This window comes from Salmo trutta, chromosome 24 (assembly GCF_901001165.1).
Source record: "Salmo trutta chromosome 24, fSalTru1.1, whole genome shotgun sequence".
Lineage (NCBI taxonomy): Eukaryota > Metazoa > Chordata > Actinopteri > Salmoniformes > Salmonidae > Salmo > Salmo trutta.
The window spans coordinates 17615615-17635786 of record NC_042980.1 but is presented as its reverse complement, the minus strand read 5'-3'; the positions used below and the strand labels follow the sequence as shown (position 1 = coordinate 17635786).

General features: G+C 42.3%; 1 protein-coding gene across 1 annotated transcript in view; it reads right to left on the bottom strand.

Moving 5' to 3' along the window:
* LOC115160834 (contactin-associated protein-like 5) overlaps positions 1-20172 on the bottom strand; it is a 74595-nt gene that overhangs the window by 32976 nt on the left and 21447 nt on the right. The window contains exons 4-11 of the mRNA XM_029711306.1: positions 16402-16549; positions 14300-14503; positions 11803-11987; positions 11537-11680; positions 10304-10571; positions 9334-9477; positions 8994-9162; positions 400-506 (exon numbers count right to left, since the gene is read on the bottom strand). Of these exons, the coding sequence (XP_029567166.1) occupies positions 400-506; positions 8994-9162; positions 9334-9477; positions 10304-10571; positions 11537-11680; positions 11803-11987; positions 14300-14503; positions 16402-16549 (1369 nt within the window). The remainder of the gene's footprint in view (positions 1-399; positions 507-8993; positions 9163-9333; positions 9478-10303; positions 10572-11536; positions 11681-11802; positions 11988-14299; positions 14504-16401; positions 16550-20172) is intronic.

The following is a 20172-nucleotide window of genomic DNA, read 5'->3' as shown; positions in this document are numbered from 1 at the left end:
GTGGTGAATATCAAAGGGGAGTCTGTGCATGTCTGGAGACGACAGATGAGAGGTGAAACTTCCATATTTTAAACTGAGGCTCTTGACATATAGCGAACAGGGTTTACCAGATTCCCAGGTAGTTATGCCAGGCAGAATACCAGGGGATTGATTACTATAGGGTCACTCTGGCATTGAACCATTGATGTTGTTACCAACCCTTTTGAATTGCACTTTATAAGGATGGAACCACAGGGATAACAGTTCTATGTGATTGTGAGATTGTGTGCTGCATTTAATACATTATATATCCTGGCTTGGGTTGGATTGTGCAGTATCATTGAGAACAAGTTTGAGAAAAGTGTGGGAAGTGTATAGTATACTGTAGGTATATATAAGTTGGAAGTCTAGATAACTCACAGTTGTGGCATGTGGCTCCAGTGTATCCTGTTCCAGAGCAGTCACAGTAGAAGGTGTTCCAGAACTGGGAACACTGCCCTCCATGTTCACAGAAGTTGGGCAGACATCTGGAGAGACAGCAGCAATATACACTATATATACAAAAGTATGTGGACACCCATTCAAATTAGTGGATTTGGCTATTTCAGCCACACCCGTTGCTGACAGGTGTATAAAAATGAGCACAGCGCCATGCAATCTCCATAGACAAACATTGGCAGTAAAATGGCCTTACTGAAGAGCTCAGTGACGTTCAACATGGCACCGTCATAGGATGCCACCATCCCAACAAGTCAGTTCATCAAATTTCGGCCCTGCTAGAGCCGCCCCGGTCAACTGTAAGTGCTGTTATTGTGAAGTGGAAACGTCTAGGAGAAACTGGCCACACAAGCTCACAGAATGGGAAAAATTGTCTGTCCTCGGTTGCAACACTCACTATCGAGTTCCAAACTGCCTATGGAAGCAACTTCAGCACAATAACTGTTTGTCAGGAGCTTCATGAAATGGGTTTCCATGGCCTAGCAAACGTACACAAGCCTAAGATCACCATGCGCAATGCCAAGCGTCGGCTGGAGTTGTGTAAAGCTCGCTCCCATTGGACTCTGGAGCAGTGGAAACGTGTCCATCTGGCAGTCTGATGGATGAATCTGGGTTTGGCGGATGCCAGGAAAGCGCTACCTGCCCCAATGCATAGCGTCAACTATAAAGTTTGTTGGAGGAGGAATAATGATGTGGGGCTGTTTTTCATAGAAAAGAATAGGCCCCTTAGTTCCAGTGAAGGGAAATCTTAATGCTTCCACATACAACGACATTATGTGCTTCAAACTTTGTGGAAACAGTATGGGGAAGGCCCTTTCCTGCTTCAGCATGACAATGGCACCATGCACAGAGCGAGGTGCATACAGAAAGGGTTTGTCAAGATCGGTGTGGAAGAACTTGACTGGCCTACATAGAGCCCTGACCTCAACTCCATCGAACACCTTTGAGATGAATTGGAACACTGTCTGCAAGCCAGGCCTAATCGCCCACCATCAGTGCCGACTTCACTAATGCTCTTGTGGCTGAATGGAAGCAAGTCCCTGCAGCAATGTTCCAACATCTAGGGGAAAGCCTTCCCATAACAGTGGAGGATGTTATAGTAGCAAAGGGGGGAATAACTCCATATTAATGCCCATGACTTTGGAATGAGATGTTCGACGAGCAGGTGTCCACATACTTTTGATCAGGTATGTACAGTGCATTCAGAAAGTATTCGTACCCCTTGACTTATTTAACAATGTCTTGTGTTACAGCCTGAATTCAAAATGTATTAAATATATTTTTTGCTCAACTTTTACACACGATACCCCATTTCAAAGTGAAATACAGAAATATCTAATTTACATAAATATTCACACCCCTTTGCCCTTACACTCCAAATTGAGCTCAGGTGCATCTAATTTCCTTTGATCATCCTTGAAACGTCGCTACAACTTGATTGGAGTCTACCTGTGGACCAATTCAATTGTTTGGATATGATTTAGAAAGAAACACACCTGTCTATATATGGTCCCACAGTTGACAGTGCATGTCAGAGTAGAAACTATACCATAAAGATCTATCTCCAAGATAGAATTGTGATGAGGTATATATCTGGGCAAGGGCAATTTCTATAGTGTTGAAACATTTCAAGAGCACAGTTGTCTTCATCATTGGGAAATAAAAAAAAATATGGAACTACCCAGACTCTGCCTAAAGCTGGCCATCTGACCAAACTGAGCAACCGGGTAAGTAGGACATTGGCCAGGGAGATGCCCAAGCACCCAATGACCACTCTGACAGAACTACAGAGTTTATTGGCTGAGATGGGAGAACCTGATAGAAGGACAACAGTCTCTACAGCATTTCACCAATCTGGGCTTTATAGGAAAGTGGCCAGAAGGAAGCCACTCCTGAGAAAAAGGCACATGACAGCATGCCTGGAGTTTGCAAAAAGGCACGTGAAATACTTTTTTTGGTATTTTATTAGGAGTCCCATTAGCTGTTGCAAAAGCAGCAGCTACTCTTCCTGGGATCCACACAAAACATTAAACATGACATACTGTATTACAGAACATTAACAGACAAGAACAGCTCAATGAAAAAACTACATAAATAAATAAAAATGGCACACAGCCTATATATCATTACATACACTCAATATCTAGGTCAAATAGGTGAGAGGCGTTGTGCCGTGAGGTATTGCTTTATGTTTTTTTAAACCGGTTTGCTGTTCATTTGAGCAATATGATATGGAAGGGAGTTCCATGCAATAATGGCTTTATATAATACTGCACGCTTTCTTGAATTTGTTCTGGATTTGGGGACTGTGAAAAGACACCTGGTGGCATGTCTGATGGGGTAACTTACTGTGTCAGAGCTGTGCATAAGTTGACTATGCAAAGAACTTGTAATGTATAGTATTTTTATTAGCCCTCTGGTGACAATGAAGAGAAAGATGTTCCATCCTGTTCTGGGCCAGCAGCAGCTTAATTAGGTTTTTCTTTGCAGCACTTGACCACATGACTGGACAATAATCCAGATAAGACAAAACTAGAGCCTGCAGGACTTTTTTTTGGAGTGTGGTGTCAAAAAAGCAGAGAATCTCTTCATTATTGACAGACCTCTCGCCATCTTTACATCAATTGAATCAATATGTTTTGACCATTACAGTTTAGAATCTAAGGTCATTTAATTTAGTCTCCTCAACTTGTTCAACAGCCACACCATTCATTACCAGATTAATCTGAGGTCTAGAGTTTAGGGAATGTATTGTACCAAATACAATGCTCTTAGTTTTAGAGATGTTCCGGACCAGTTTATTACTGGCCACCCATTCCAAAACTGACTGCACCTCCTCGTTAAGGATTTCAGTGACTTCATTAGCTGTGGTTGCTGACATGTATATAGTTGAATCATCAGCATACATGGACACACAGGCTTTGTTAAAATGTCAGTGGCAGGTCATTGGTTAAAATATAAAAGAGTAGAGGGCCTAGATAGCTGCCCTGTGGTACATCACACCCTACAACCCTCTGAGTTCTATTATATTGTCACAGAATAAGTCGTGCGGGAGAGAGAAGGACCAAGGCGCAGCGGAAGTGTGGATACTCATATTTTAATGTTCAAAAACAGGAGTAGAGCATCCACTGAAAAAACAAAACAATAAACAAAACAATGGCCGGTACTCACAATGTGACGGTGTGGCAGGCTAAACCAAACAAAGCAGTGCTCACAACAATTCCCCAAAGACAAACACACACACCTATATAGGACTTCCAATCAAAGGCAACTATACACACCTGCCTTCAATTGGAAGTCCCAATCATCCACCCAACATATACAAACACAAACCTGCCACGTCCTGACCCCAAAACTAAAACACTAGCTCCATCTGCTGGTCAGGACGTGACATATATAGATACTGTAGTTCTGAATCCACGATATGGCAGAGGTTAAAAAGCCATAAAAAATAAGTTCTCAACAGCAGGTTATGGTCAATAACATCGGCTTTACTGAAATCTAACAGTACAGCTCCCACAATCTTCTTCCTTGCTGAGCGGCCTTTCAGGTTATGTCGATATAGGACTTGTTTTACTGTGGATATAGATACTTTTGTACATGTTTCCTCCAGCATCTTCACAAGGTCCATTGCTGTTGTTCTGGGATTGATTTGCACTTTTCATACCAAAGTACGTTCATCTTTAGGAGACAGAAGGAGTCTCCTTCCTGAGCGGTATGACGGCTGCGTGGTCCCATGGTGTTTATACTTGCATACTATTGTTTGTACAGATGAACGTGATACCTTCAGGCATTTGGAAATTGCTCCCAAGGATGAACCAGACTTGTGGAGGTCTACACATTTTTTTCTGAGGTCTTGGCTGATTTCTTTTGATTTTCCCATGATGCCAAGCAAAGAGGCACTGATGTTTGAAGGTAGGCCTTCAAATACATTCACAGGTACACCTCCAATTGACTAAAATTATGTCAATTATCCTAACAGAAGCTTCTAAAGCCATGACATCATTTTCTTGAATTGTCCAAGCTGTTTAAGGCACAGTAAACTTAGTGTATGTAAACTTCTGACCCACTGGAATTGTGATGCAGTGAATTATAAGTGAAATAATCTGTATATAAACAATTGTTGGGAAAATTACTTGTGTCATGCTCGAAGTAGATGTCCTAACCAACTTGCCAAAACTATAGATAGATAGATTGTTAATAAAACATTTGTGGAGTGGTTGAAAAATGAGTTGAACATGTTGAAAAACGAGTGACTCCAACCTAAGTGTATGTAAACTTCCGACTTCAACTGTATGTATAGCAACACCTCCCCCAACACCTCCCCCATAAGCATTATTGTCTCTTCTATAGATGTATTGCTACTGCTGTATCATCATAAGAATTATCTAAGTGAGTCTCAGAAATGGCTAATATATTATGTTATTTGATGTTAGAAAGTTATTGATTTCATTAACCTTATTTCTATGGCTAAATATATTAACATGGCTATGTTCAGCCCTTTCTTGGGTAGCTTCTCAGAGATAAACATAATATGGAAAATAACAAAAAAAGCCAAAGAAAAACACAAACATTCAGAGATTGTAAGTCAAAAGATTCTGTGGTCTGATGAGACAAACATTTTACTCTTTGGCCTGAATACAAAGTGATATATCTTGAGAAAACCAGGCACAGCTCATCACCCGTCTAACACCATCTCTACTGTGAAGCTTGGTATTTGGCAATGGGGATGTTTTCAGCAGCAGGGACTGGGAAACTGGCAAGGATAGAGGGAACAATGAATACAAGCAAATCCTTGATGAGAACCTTCTTCAGAGTGCAAACGACAATGACCACAAGCATACAGCCAAAGCAATGCTGGAATGGCTTCAGAACAAGAATATGAAACAGCTCAAAATCCGGTGTTTATGTCAAGCGGTTTTGTTATATTTCAGTCTTCTGTGATGTACACTGAGTGTACAAAACATTAAGAACAACTTTCTAATATTGAGTTGCAGTAATCCTACCCCTTTTTGCCCTCAGAACAGCCTCAATTCATCAGGACATGGACTCTACAAGGTGTCGGAAGCGTTCCACAGAGATGCTGGCCCATGTTGACTCCAATGCTTCCCACAGTTGTGTCAAGTTGGCTGGATGTCCTTTGGGTGATGGACCATCATTGATACACACGGGAAACGGTTGAGTGTGAAAAATCCAGCAGCGTTGCAGTTCTTGGCACCTACTCCCATACCCCGTTCAAAGGCACTTAAATATTTTGACTTCCCCATTCACCCTCTGAATGGCACACATACACAATCCATCTCAGTTGTCTCAAGGCTTAAAAATCCTTATTTAATAACCGGTCTCCTCCCCTTCATCTACACTGATTGAAGTGAATTTAACAAGTGGCGGCATAGCTTTCACCTGGATTCACCTGGTTGGTCTATGTCATGGAAAGAGCATGTGTCCTTAATGTTTTGTATACTAAATGTCAGTGGTGTAAAGTTCTTAAGTAAAAATACTTTAAAATACTACTTAAGTAGTTTTTATGGGTATCTGTACTTTTTACGCCATACATTTCCCCTGACACCCAAAAGTACTCGTTACATTTGGAATGCTTGGAAGGACAAGAAAATGGTCTAATTCACACACCCCACTGGGCACAGACGTCAATTCAACGTCTATTCCACGTTGGTTCAACGTAATCATATTGAAATGACGTGGAAACAATGTTGATTCAACCAATGTGTGCCCAGTGGGACTTATCAAGAGAACATCCCTGGTTATCCCTATTGCCTCTGATCTGGTGGACTCACTAAACACAAATGCTTCGTTTGTAATGATGTCTGACTGTTGGTGTGTACCCCTGGCTATCCGTAAAATAAATTGTGATGTCTGGTTTGCATAATATAAGAAATTTGAAATTATTTATACTTTTACTTTTGATATAGCTAAATATAGTTTGGCAATTACATTTACTTTGATACATACCTGAGTACATTTAAAACCAAATACTTTTAGACTTTTAGTCAAGTAGTATTTTACTGGGAGTCTTTTTTTATGTAAAGTATGACAATTGGGCACTTTTTCCACCACATTTCAGTGTATACAAAGTGTAATATTGGGATGCAAACTCAAAATGGAATACATTTCAATTTGACATGGTACAGGTGTCATCTTTTTTTAAGCCTATAAAAATGTGTGTGTACTGTATACTATAAACACTCTGCGAGACCCTGATTTAGCCCACAGCAGTAAAAGATTAACAGAGTTTGACAAAATCCGCAAGGAAGAATGGGAGAAAATCTCAAAATCCAGATGTGCAAAGCTAATACGGACATACCTAAGATGACTCAAAGCTGCTTCTACAAAGTATTGACTCAGGGGTGTGAATACATATGTAAATTATACATTTCTGGATATCATTTTCAATACATTTGCAAAAAACTCTAAAAACATGTTTTCACTTTGTCATTAAGGGGTATTGTGTGTAGATGGGTGAGAGAGAAAAAAAATTATTTCATCCATTTTGAACTCAGACTGTAACACAACAAAATGTGGAATAAGTCAAGGGGTATTAATACTTTCTGAAGGCCCTGAACATTACATTACTATGTATATACATATCTTTACCATGCATTAGCAAATGTCAGGGTATTCATAGTGACAAAAGCAAACAAATACATTTGAAAAGATGAACATTGATAAGGTAGAAAAAACAACAACATCTCAGAGATTGATGATCTATACTAGTTCTTTGTTTAAAAAAAATAAAGACTTTTGTGCAGTGATAAACAGAAACAATCTCACAACATGATTGTGGAAATATCAGAGAAGGATAAAATGAGATTTGTTGGTAAAAGAATGAAAGTTATTTAAAAGCATAAAGACATATCTGTCAGATTTGCCAAGCCTTTCTGTAGGGTAAAAAGGGAAAAAACAAGGTTTGTCTTTGTGTCAAAGCCTACTATCCTCAGCCTTTCATTATCTGTTAAGCAGACTCCCTTTTTCATTTCCTTGCCATTATCAATGCACGGTCTGGCACCCGAGTACTCAAGAGGCGAGGCAAACACAGTTTGTGCATTTCCTTTGCCGTTGTTTATTTACGATTTACAAGGCCGCTCAGTAAATCCCAAATGAATTGAGTACCATTCCAACTCAAATTGTTGAGGCAAATGGTAAACAAACACTTGCCAGTACTGTGTTGTTGTGTGTTTACAAAAAGAAGAAGCAGCAGCATCAAGTCAAACCCAGAGCACGTATTTACAGGTTTTGAACACCCAGCGCTTCATGGAAATCTCTCTCCTAACCACGCTTTCCTGATTAATAGTACCTTCCTCAAGCCTCCTTCAGTTTCACATAATTGCCCGGATTTCAAGCGTGCATCTATAATTTCATACATTTTCATCTTTCTCCCATTAATTGCCATGGAGCAGAGTGACTGCGGCGTGGATAAGGTTGCAGGCCATGGTTTAATTACCGTAGAGCTATTTCTATTGATGTGTTCACGGCTGCCCTCACAGGTCATGAAATTACAGAAGCCGTGGCACAGAAGTGCACACTTGCAAAAAATGTAGTCATGGAGTTTGATTGGACACAAAGAAAAGTAGATTAACACTCGTAAAGGTTAATCTTCCAATCCTTTAATGAAGCATAGTTCTGGTCGTTACACAAAGACATGGCTCTGTGATGGACAATGAATTACAGTCCAATGAAGAGATTTATAGAACGGTGAACAATACTGAGCATAAACCTTGCCCCAACCATCTGGTCGCGCTAGCCTCTCTAAAATAAGGGATAAGGGGTAATATTGCATGGTAGTGAAATATACAAAACATTCTCTCGGTGTACATCTCTTTGTGGAAGGCTCATCGAGAGGCAGCCAATATAGGGCACACAGACAGCTGTCACCTGTTTTGTTTTCATGTGAACCATCTCATTCCGTCTTTTTACACATTTCCTATATTTCATGTATTTTACTAACAGCCCTGTAGGGCTTATTCATCTGTTTGTGTTCCACACACTCCAACAGCCTTTAAATCTGCCGGTTAGCATTCCAAACAGAAGAATCAGGTATAGCTGCGATCTGACATCAGAGAAGTAGGATTCCCCTCAGGGTGAATACAAGAAGAAGCACCAACTCACCAAGTCCTTTGTTTGTATCCTCCCTGTATGTGTTTCAGGTTTCCTCAACTTTGCCATGACATCTATTTAGCGTGTACTAATCCCACCCTTCGGTCCCACAACAGAGCGGGGTAATGAGGGACAGAGAGGAAGCTACACGCCACACAGGAAGCAACTTGTTAGCAGGGCCCTTAGCCAGGATGATAGTGCTACAGTACCAGACTCCATTGCATGATTTAATTGGCAGATCCAGTCTGTAAGCCTATCTCTATTAGCTGACTTGTCAGTGACACTCAAGCATGGGCTGTGGTGGACAGAATAACCTCGTCAACAAATAAAGACAGAACCTTTAAAATCTGTTTAGTTCGTCATCCAAACACATTTTGGGATTGGATCCCCACCTAAAAGCTTACCTGTCATGGATGCCACATGTGTCAAACTGCAGCTCCTTGTACTTTCCCAGTCGTCCTTGTTGCACCTGGTTCAGGTCCATGGGCTGGCTGTTGATGGAGATGAGACGCATGCAACCCTGGAACGCCAACGTGGGGTTCTCACAGCCTAAGATGTTCAGAGATGGACAACCTGTGACACAGATTGAACAAATATTGCTAAATAATAGCATTTTCATCATTCAACATGTCCTGTATACATCTTCAGATAATGTCTTCAGATGCTGCAACAAGACCTGACCATCAAGTCCTGGTTTCATGAGATAGTGATGCAGACAACAAGACTCATTGTGTGTGGTCTTACCTCCGAAGTAGAGGCTGTTTCCTGCCTCCATGTGGTCCCCCAGCTCGATGGTTGAGGACGGCTCGTTGTCCAGGGTCGTAGTGACTTGGAGACCTTGGGAGCTGAGACTCACGGAGTGCCATAGTCCATCATTCACTCTGTGACCTGTGGAGACAGCAGAGTGTGTTTTCTGTGTGAGACACTATTACAGGCTCATCAAACATCAACTACATGTTTATTCAGGGATTGCTGGGATTGGGATCTCCAACATACTGTAGGTACTAGGCTACATATTACATTGTAAATCAGAGCCTATCAATTGCTGTGTAAGCTACAGTATGGTCACATGGTTTGTCTTAATAACTGTCCTACATTACTAAACAAGAATGGAAGATGACACGGAAATGAAAATCAACGACAAGTGTGGCTGGTCAGATTGAAGCTAAATCGTTGCCAGAGGACAGGACGTAATGGTTATTATTGGATGAAACATTCATTTGACCGTAGGTTCAAGCTTCAAACAGACGTAACAGCAGATTGTGGTATATCCATTTTGATTGTCCTTTATAGTGAAGGGCTTCCAAGCTGTAATGGTCTTTCTGTGTGTCTATAATTCCCTCTGTGCCTGCCATCTGCTAAAAGTCTGGGCTCTGCAATCCAACGTAATTATACATGTTATTTCTCTCTGACTCCAATCCTGGAGTGCTCACGTCGAAAATACAAGGATGACATTTTTCCTCAAGCCATTCCAAGGAGATTAAATGTGCTTTGAGTTTCTCGGGGGCAAAAGGTCATATGAATGATGTTGATGTAATGATGTGCAAAACCAAACACAGACAGTCTCCCCCTGGATGATGGATTAGCTTTTCACTCTCTGTCTGCTTCACTGGAATAAAGACTGTTTTATATTTTCTGTCTCCCTGGGTGTACACACTGATTCCAGCCCATAGTGTGGGTCAGCTAGGCTAGAGGCTGTTGGCCTGGCCCTCACCGGTGGAGACCTCTTCTTTCTGCTGGGCTGACGTGTGATGGGTCAGGCGCAGCCGGCTGTTGCTTATCTGCAGGTCCAGTCGCTGGGGCTCCAGGGACAGCTGGGTGGAGAGCAGTAGCCCGTCTGGGTTCCATGTTCTGAACTGGAAACGCACCGCGAAGCCCGCTGAAGCAGACTGCGTGGCTGGGAGCGACAGGAAGCTGCTGCTGGAGCTCAGGAAAGTGGTGGATACCAGCTGGGGCTCCGAGCACGAGAAGGTCACGTTGCCCTGGTGACACATCAACATGTTGGATTTACTGTATTTTTACTGTACCATTCATCTTAGCAGAATAAAATACAGTGAGCTGATAAAGAGATTTACTGAATATGATATTTAGAAAACTAACTTGCCTGCTTCGACCACACATTTCCTTGAGAATGCCATATAAAGCTGAATGACTATCTGGAATTCAAAAGGTGCCGTACAAAAGGACCACAGGCAGAAATGTCATATAATATCGAACTATAAAATTCTGAGTTTCTCCCCTCCAATCTAGGTCAGCCGTCAGGTGGGCAGAGAAAGAACACACCTTAATTCCAAGTGATCCAGAGGCCTTGTGAGGTACATGGGCCAAAAGAGCAGCCATGTCAATTGAGGTCAGCGGCCCATCAGTCCCAGTGCCTCAGAGGCAGAGAAGAGCAATCGGCAGCACTTTGACTCTCATTGTGATCCCTCACCAGATAATATTCCACATTGAAATTCCATTACGGATTCCATCATCGCAGTCACTCTCTCACTTGTAAGTAAAGGCCTTTTAACATAGCAATCAGATTTCCGATGGGAATAGGGTGTCTGTGATGCAATGTGACGCTTTGGCTTCTGTCTGATTTGATTGGGGGGAGGGTGTCCAAATTATAGGGTGTGCCTACGGCTGAATCTATTCATGGGTTTAGACTTAATGACACAGTAGTGAGGATCAGATAGAACTAAAAAAAAATCTCTACGGACAGTGTCTCTGCCCTGGATCTCACACAGTTTGAGGGACCATGGAGAAGTCTATGTGACTAACTCAAATACAAATGTGATTAAACAGAATCACATTGTAGCAAAATGTGAAATCTCACAGCAACAGTGCAATTAAAAGACTGTCTGTGACCTTTAATAGGCATTGGTTGACTAGCTACTTTGTCCCCATACTATTTTAAGGATGTACTAATAATCTATGGTACGGTGGATGAGAATAGTTGTCTTACCACACTGTAGATCTGAGGCTTGCGTCGCTTGGCTAGGTCGATGATGTTGATCCCGTTGTAGTAGAGGTTCTCGATGCAGCCATGGAAGTTCTTCCTCAGGAAGGTACCAGGTTTACCTGGCAGTGGGATGCCTCCGAAGCTGAGCTTTGATGAGGAAAAAGGGTGAAATGACAACATCCTCTTAGAGTAAGATAACTTGGTTGAACTATTTACTTGGTCTGAATAATTATCTGACTATTCTACAGTATGTGTTAGGATAAACACACCTCATAGTCCACCTCCAGAGAGTCTCCTTCCCCCTTGGTCCTGAAGTGTTGCGTGTGGGTGTCCATGGTGAGGTTGACCTGCTTGTTGAAGCGCTCGATGAGGACAGAGTGCCAGTGCTGGTCATCCAGAAGACTGCCCAGAGTTACCGCAACACGACCACTGCTGAACCGCAGCCGGGTGTCATCTGTAAACAAAAAAACAGAGAACAGATCATATGGTTACTTTAATATTGATATAGATATTGATCATAAAACAGGACGGTTTATTGAGGAAGAGGGAGCTCTCATAGACATTCTGAAAACAAACTACTTGAGAATGGTCTTCCCCAGACTCAGCTCTTCACAATGTGGATCCTTAACAGTCTGAGTCCAGCTAGTAAATGGAGCTCAGGTGCAGTGGTAATTGGAAGGGCAGCAGAACACAAACATTCAGTTACCCTCCCAGACTGCTCCCCAGACTCATTTTAAATGGTTCAAAAGACTCCTTCATCCGTACCCAGAGTCCCTTGTGTCCTGTTACCCATGAACTTACCCTTGTGTCCTGTTACCCATTACCTCTGCCCCCTGACCTCTCTGATGACCTCTCCCAGGTTGAGGTAGAGGGCCAGCCTGCCAGGTCTGTGCACATTATTTTCCAGTCAAAGTTTATGAGAAATTTGCTTATTTGATGCACAATTCATAACATTTAGATGTACAATACAAAAGACAAAATAGACTTAATATAAGTAAAAATATACAGTGAGGGAAAAAAGTATTTGATCCCTGCTGATTTTGTACGTTTGCCCACTGACAAAGAAATGATCAGTCTATAATTTCAATGGTAGGTTGATTTGAACAGTGAGAGACAGAATAACAACAAAAAAATCCAGAAAAACGTATGTCAAAAATGTTATAAAATGATTTGCATTTTAATGAGGGAAATAAGTATTTGACCCCCTCTCAATCAGAAAGATTTCTGGCTCCCAGGTGTCTTTTATACAGGTAACGAGCTGAGATTAGGAGCACACTCTTAAAGGGAATGCTCCTAACCGCAGCTTGTTACCTGTAAAAAAGACACCTGTCCACAGAAGCAATCAATCAGATTCCAAACTCTCCACCATGGCCAAGACCAAAGAGCTCTCCAAGGATGTCAGGGACAAGATTGTAGACCTACACAAGGCAGGAATGGGCTACAAGACCATCGCCAAGCAGCTTGGTGAGAAGGTGACAACATTTGGTGCGATTATTCGCAAATGGAAGAAACACAAAAGAGCTGTCAATATCCCTCGACCTGGGGCTCCATGCAAGATCTCACCTCGTGGGGTTGCAATGATCATGAGAACGGTGAGGAATCAGCCCAGAACTACACGGGAGGATCTTGTCAATGATCTCAAGGCAGCTGGGACCATAGTCACCAAGAAAACAATTGGTAACACACTACGCCGTGAAGGACTGAAATCCTGCAGCACCCGCAAGGTCCCCCTGCTCAAGAATACATATACATGCCCGTCTAAAGTTTGCCAATGAACATCTGAATGATTCAGAGGACAACTGGTGAAAGTGTTGTGGTCAGATGAGACCAAAATGGAGCTCTTTGGCATCAACTCAACTCGCTGTGTTTGGAGGAGGAGGAATGCTGCCTATGACCCCAAGAACACCATCTCCACCGTCAAACATGGAGGATGACACTATGCTTTGGGGGTGTTTTTCTGCTAAGGGGTCAGGACAACTTCACCGCATCATTTGACGGGGCCATGTACCATCAAATCTTGGGTGAGAACCTCCTTCCCTCAGCCAGGGCATTGAAAATGGGTCGTGCATGGGTATTCCAGCATGACAATGACCCAAAACACACGGCCAAGGCAACAAAGGAGTGGCTCAAGAAGAAGCACATTAAGGTCCTGGAGTGGCCTAGCCAGTCTCCAGACTTTAATCCCACAGAAAATCTGTGGAGGGAGCTGAAGGTTCGAGTTGCCAAACGTCAGCTTCGGAACCTTAATGACTTGGAGAAGATCTGCAAAGAGGAGTGGGACAAAATCCCTCCTGAGATGTGTGCAAACCTGGTGGCCAACTACAAGAAACGTCTGACCTCTGTGATTGCCAGCAAGGGTTTTGTCACCAAGTACTAAGTCATGTTTTGGAGAGGGGTCAAATACTTATTTCCCTCATTAAAATGCAAATCATTTTATAACATTTTTGACATGTGTTTTTCTGGATTTTTTGTTGTTATTCTGTCTCTCACTGTTCAAATAAACCTACCATTAAAATTATTGACTGATCATTTCTTTGTAAGTGGGCAAACGTACAAAATCAGCAGGGGATCAAATACTTTTTCCCCCACTGTATATTTTTAAATGCCACCAATCAAAAAGGGCACTTTTTTCCTAGGAGGGAAAACAGGCAGGTGGTCCAGCACCACTAGAGCCCTATCTGTGCACGTGCCTGCAGCCTGCCCCAATGTGATAAATTCACCCATGTTGAGGAAGAGGGCCAGCCTGCCCCGGTGTGACAAACTCACCCAGGTTGAGATAGAGGGCCAGCCTGCCCCGGTGCAGCTCCAGAGTGATGTAGTCGCCCCTCTGACCCTCTCCGTGGAGCAGCACCCCCTCAGCCTGGTGGCTCTTGAAGCGCAGCGAGATCACATCCTTCACCGTGCTCATGGACTTCTGGTTAAACCGGTAGAGCAGGGAGCTTCTGCCATCAAAGTCTGCCACGTCTGACTCTGAAGGCAATCAACAGACAGTGAAATGGGTTGTCATTGGGATACTTGTCCCCTGTCACTATGAGTCTATTTATTCACTGACTGCTATTGCTCTCAGGGCTTCATACCTGTTACGGTAATGTGGCTATATCAGTGATGGTATTGAAATGTATTATGCTGGAAGCCATATCCATGTGTAACTGGATAGGAACAATCTCTGACATACACCTGTTATTTTAATCATTACAGTACATGCTCTAGTGCTCACCTCTTTCGGTCATACTACAAAATTGATTCCTGTAAGTCCTCAAGAATGCAAGTTATGAATTTGTCATAGGGGGCATTTTCAGATTTTCCAATGTAATTTAGTCATTGGAAGACCTAGAGGACTCATGCATAGATACATGAATCTGTAACTCCAGTATTGTAATGACATCGCATAGCAAGTCTCTCTCTTCTCATCTCTCTCTCTTCTCTTTCTCTCTCTGCTCTCTGTGTCGTGAATTGATCAACCTGTTTTATAGTTTGAATTGAGATGTGTATGGTCTCTTCTTTTAACATTGAGATGCATTGAGGTGCATGTCACGCAGCATTTATTAGCAGAGCACACATTCATCCAACATTAATACAGGGATCATGCTGTGGAACAGTTCGGCATTATGAAAGTGCTCACTCAGGGTTAAATGCAACTGTCTTTCACAGAGCAGTAATTCACTGGCTGATCCAGTTAATGCTGCTTCAGAATGTGTGTGAGAGGCGTCCCAGTGACTCCCCTTTATTTATACAGAAAAAATATATAAACGCAAAATGCAACAATTTCAAAGATTTTACTGAGTTACAGTTCATATAAGGAAATCAATCAATTGAAATAAATAAATTAGGCCCTAATCTATGGATTTCACATGACTGGGCAGGTGTGTAGCCATGGGTGGGGCCTTGGAGGGGCATATTCTCACCCACTTGGCAGCCAGGCCCACCCACTGGGGAGCCAGGCCCAGCCAATCAGAGTTTTTCCACACAAAAGGGCATTATTACAGACAGAAATACTACTCAGCACCCCCACACCCCTCAGACCATCCCACAGGTGAAGAAGCAGGATGTGGAGGTCCTGGCCTAGCATGGTTACGTGTGGTCTGCGGTTGTGAGGCCGGTTGGACGATGTTGGTAGAGAAATTAACATTACATTCTCTGGAAACAGCTCTGGTGGACATTCCTACAGTCAGCATGCCAATTGCACATTCCCTCAAAACTTGAGACATCTGTGGCATTGTGTTGTGTTACAAAACTGCACATTTTAGAGTGGCCTTTTATTGTCCCCAGCACAAGGTGCACCTGTGTAATGATCATTCCATTCAATCAGCTTCTTGATATGCCACACCTGTCAGGTGGATGGATTATATTGGCAAAGGAGAAATGCTCACTAACAGGGATATAAAGAAATTGTGCACAAAATTTTAGAGAAATAAGCTTTTTGTGCGTATGAAAATTGTCTAGGATCTTTTATTTCAGCTCATGAAACATGGGACCGACACTTTACATGTTGCATTCATAGTTTTGTTCAGTGTATTTAGCATTACCCAGGCAGAGACTGGCTCTCAACTGTCACGCCTGCCTGGCAGTCACTGTTTGTCTCTGTTAGCTGGTGGGATCATTTGTGATAAATAAGAGAATAACATCAATATCAAAATACTCGCTATCTCTATTTCTGCAGTTGTCCTCAAACGTCCTGCTTTCATTAAAGGGTATACACAAACGTAGGGTGTTCTGGATGTAAGGGGTGTTCTGGTCACTCACTGTGGCATTATTATATTAGCTGAACGTGTATGGTCTGTGTGTAAGGCCTGGTGGTCCCTTTATTGCAGGTACACCCTAATGTGTATGGTCTGTATGTTAGAGGTGGGGGTGGTCTGGTCACTCACTGTAGACACAGCCGTACACCTCCACTCTGAGTCCCACCCAGCCACTGGGGTTCCAGTCCAGCGGGACGAAGCGCAGGAAGCGGCTTCTGATAGAGTGGAACAACTTGTGGTGGATGACACTGTCAGCATTCACGTTCCCCACAAACCTCTGGAGACACACAGTAGAGAGAGAGGAGGGGAGAAAAGGCAGAAGAGTTAGATGCAATGCCAAGTGTTAATATACGGGGGCAGGGTATTCTTGAGGGAACTGTATTCATCAAACTAAACAGGAAATTACAGCTCCGTTATTAAGGGAGTCACTGTTAACCAAGTATGGCTCTCTGAACTGACCTTGTATCTTTCAGAGGAAAACAAAGAATTAAAAAGGGTTTTGTGTCTTCTAGGACTTAATGTTTTGGATCATAACATTAAAGAGGGTTAGTTCCCAAGAACTGTTAAAGGTATTAGTATTCTGCGACAAAACAAAACGTGTGCCATATGTTTCTCTTCACCTGACCCTACTTTTAGATAAAACATATCAAATGTGTTGCCTGGGTTGGGGATCCTGGGAGGATCCTGGGAGGATGTCCACCACTGCACAGACACACACTTCTGTGGCAAGTAGATGGAAAAAACAATTGCTATCATATTGTCTGCTCCCGGGCAGATAACAATGAATATCTCTCACTGAAACTGTGAGATGTCATTATTCTTCGTAATTTCCATCCCCCTGTCCCCCTACCCTCCACTGCATTAATAATCTGCACCATGGAGGCTTAGGGGGGCGAACAGACAGAGAGAGAGAGAGAGAGAGAGAGAGAGAGAGAGAGAGAGAGAGAGGAAACTCAGATGACTGATCACAAGAAGCCGTCATAACGGATTCGAGGCAGGTGACGAGCTAAATCGATAATGATGTGTATCACAGAGTAAAGGAAAGATGGATTGTTGACACCGGAGCTCCAGGCTCAACAGAGTCAAGAAATGCCATCAATTCACTTCTCCCTGCAGCTGAAAACACAATAGCAGATGGGGGAGGTAGTAGAAGAAGCACAAATTACACACACATGAAGTATGGTGTTACCTCTCTGAGGGATAGACTACAGAGATTGGTCTCTGTAGATAATGAAGATAATGAAGAAGAGGCAGTCTTACAAGGTAACTATTTAGGCTATTATTTTGATTTATACCCATGCTTTTTTATTGTGAGTCCATTTAAGTGGAGCCTGGTGACTGTATTTTAGAAGAGGTGCAAGCTAAGCAATTACAAATGTAACTCATGTCTGTGCAAGATAAGCATTTGCAAACTCACTGGGGTTTACTCATCCACTCAGACCATGCAGGCTATTGCAATGCATATCCTCCACAATGTAAAGTAACTTACTTAGCAAATACAATTTGATAAACGTTTGCTTCACCAAAATGTGGCATACATATTCATTACTGAGAAAAAGCTATTTGTCAATATCCATGTACCACCACTCGCAGTGTGTGGGTAAAATCCCTGGGGAAGCCAAGCCAAGTCAGGAAAATATCCATATTGCAACCTATGTTGTGATAATTGCATTGTTTGTTCTATAACCTATTTGTTCATACACCACCATGATATACACTAAGGCAGACTGTCACGTTCTGACCAGTAAAGGGGTTATTTGTTATTGTAGTTTGGTCAGGATGTGGCAGGGGGGTGTTTGTTTTATGTGGTTCGGGGTTTGTTGTTATATGTGTTTATGTAGAGGGGTGTTTGTTTAGAGTATTCCGGGGTTTTGGTCTATGTTCTATGTTAGTGTATTTCTATGTTCAGTCTAGTCTATTTATTTCTATGTTTAGTTTATTGATTTAGCCTTCAATTGGAGGCAGCTGTTCCTCGTTGCCTCTGATTGAAGGTCTTATTGTCACGTCCTGGCCAGTATATAAGGTTAATTGTTTTGTAGTTTGGTCAGGGCGTGGCAGAGGGTATTTGTTTTATGTGGTTCAGGGTGGTGTGTTTTTGTTAAAAGGGTGTTTGAGTTAGTAATTCCGGGTGTTGGTTTATGTTTAAGTATTTCTATGTGGAGTCTAGTGAGTGTATGTCTATGTTTGGTTAATTGGGGTTGGGACTCTCAGTTGAAGGCAGGTGTTGTCTATCTGCCTTTGATTGAGAGTCCCATATAGTAGGGTGTGTTTGTGATTTGTGGGTTTGTTCTGTGTTGAGCCTTATGCTATCCAGAGTGTTTGTAGTTGTTCGTTCTTTTTGTTTTGTTATTTTGTACGTTCATTTTTTGTAGTTAATAAATTCTCAAGATGAGCATACACATACCTGCTGCGTTTTGGTCCTCTTTCACCGACGACAACCGTGACACTTATATAGAGGGGTGGTTTTTGTATGGGTTTTGTGGGAAGTTGTGGTTGCATAGCTGTGTTTAGCCTGTAATCCTGTTCATTCGATCGTTTTCTTGTTTTGTTTGTTACGCGTTCAATAAAGTTAAGATGAGCACTCAACCCGCTGCATTTTGGTCCACTACCTACGACGACCATTACAGACACAACAAAACGACAACCGTCACACAGTGGTGGAATAAATTCAACCACGTATACGTTTGTTACATCCCAAAGCCGGAGAGCAACATCTGTCAATGTGGAATCCACAAAGCAAATATTGCATCTAACAAACAGTTACATAGTGTAGAGCAGGGATGGGCAACTCCAGTGGTGTCACACTTTTTCCCCATCCCTAGCAAACACAGCTGATTCAACTAATTGCATTCTAAACTGAAGATCATGATTTGTTGATTATTGGAGACAGCTGGGGAAAAAGTGTGACACCAATCAGGCCCCCGAGGACTGGATTTACCCATCCCTGGTGTACAGCTTGTTCAAGCAAGTTAATGTTTCTGACAGTTGACTAAACTAGTGATTTAGACCAATGGAGAGTTAACGCAAGTCAGCACAAAGACAGGAGCACTGCCTCTGCTATTCCAGCACCATTTACACTTAAACATTTCAACATCATTAAATCAACTAGGCTATATACGCTTTGTCTAATACAGTGAAAACAAATGTAAAGACACCAAAAACGATTTAGCCCAATCAATGTTGCTAAATAACATGTGGCTGTCCATGGTACTGATTTCTGTGTGTGTGCGTGCACAAGTAGAAAGAACATCTTACCTCCCCCTACTTGTAGACTGGTTGGACACCAATGCCATCCTCCTCTATTTCATGTTAGCAAAATGATCTATAACTCTGTACACACTTAGTTTTTATTGTCTTAGGCTACCTTGCTAAAATGCTTGCTAGCCTAACTTCTTCACATGAGCAAAAATTAACCAGCTAAGTTATCTTGCTTGTTAATGTGAACCTACTAGGCAACATCTAGGCTAAGAGCATTGGGCCAGTAACCGAAAGGTCACTGGTTTGAATCCCTGAGCCAACTTGGTGAAAAATCTGTCAGTGCCCTTGAGCAAGGCACTTAACACTAATTGCTCATGTAAGTCATTCTATATAAGAGTGTCTGCTAAATGACTCAAATGTAAATATTGACTTCGCCATGGGCTTTGAAAGGGGCACCTGGCTTACCCACGGGAGGCAGCACCGGTTCTAAAACGAACGCAATCAACTTTCACCCAGTGCAATACACGCCTAACCAGATGGATATTATTTGCATTCTGTTTACCAAAGTAGTTATAAAGGAGATATAGCACAAGGGCAACTTAATCTAAAAGAGTTACCCAAAAGTTTACTTCACTCTTGTTCATCAACACCAACCTAATGTTCGACACAAACCTACACACCACAAACACTTCTGCAGCCATA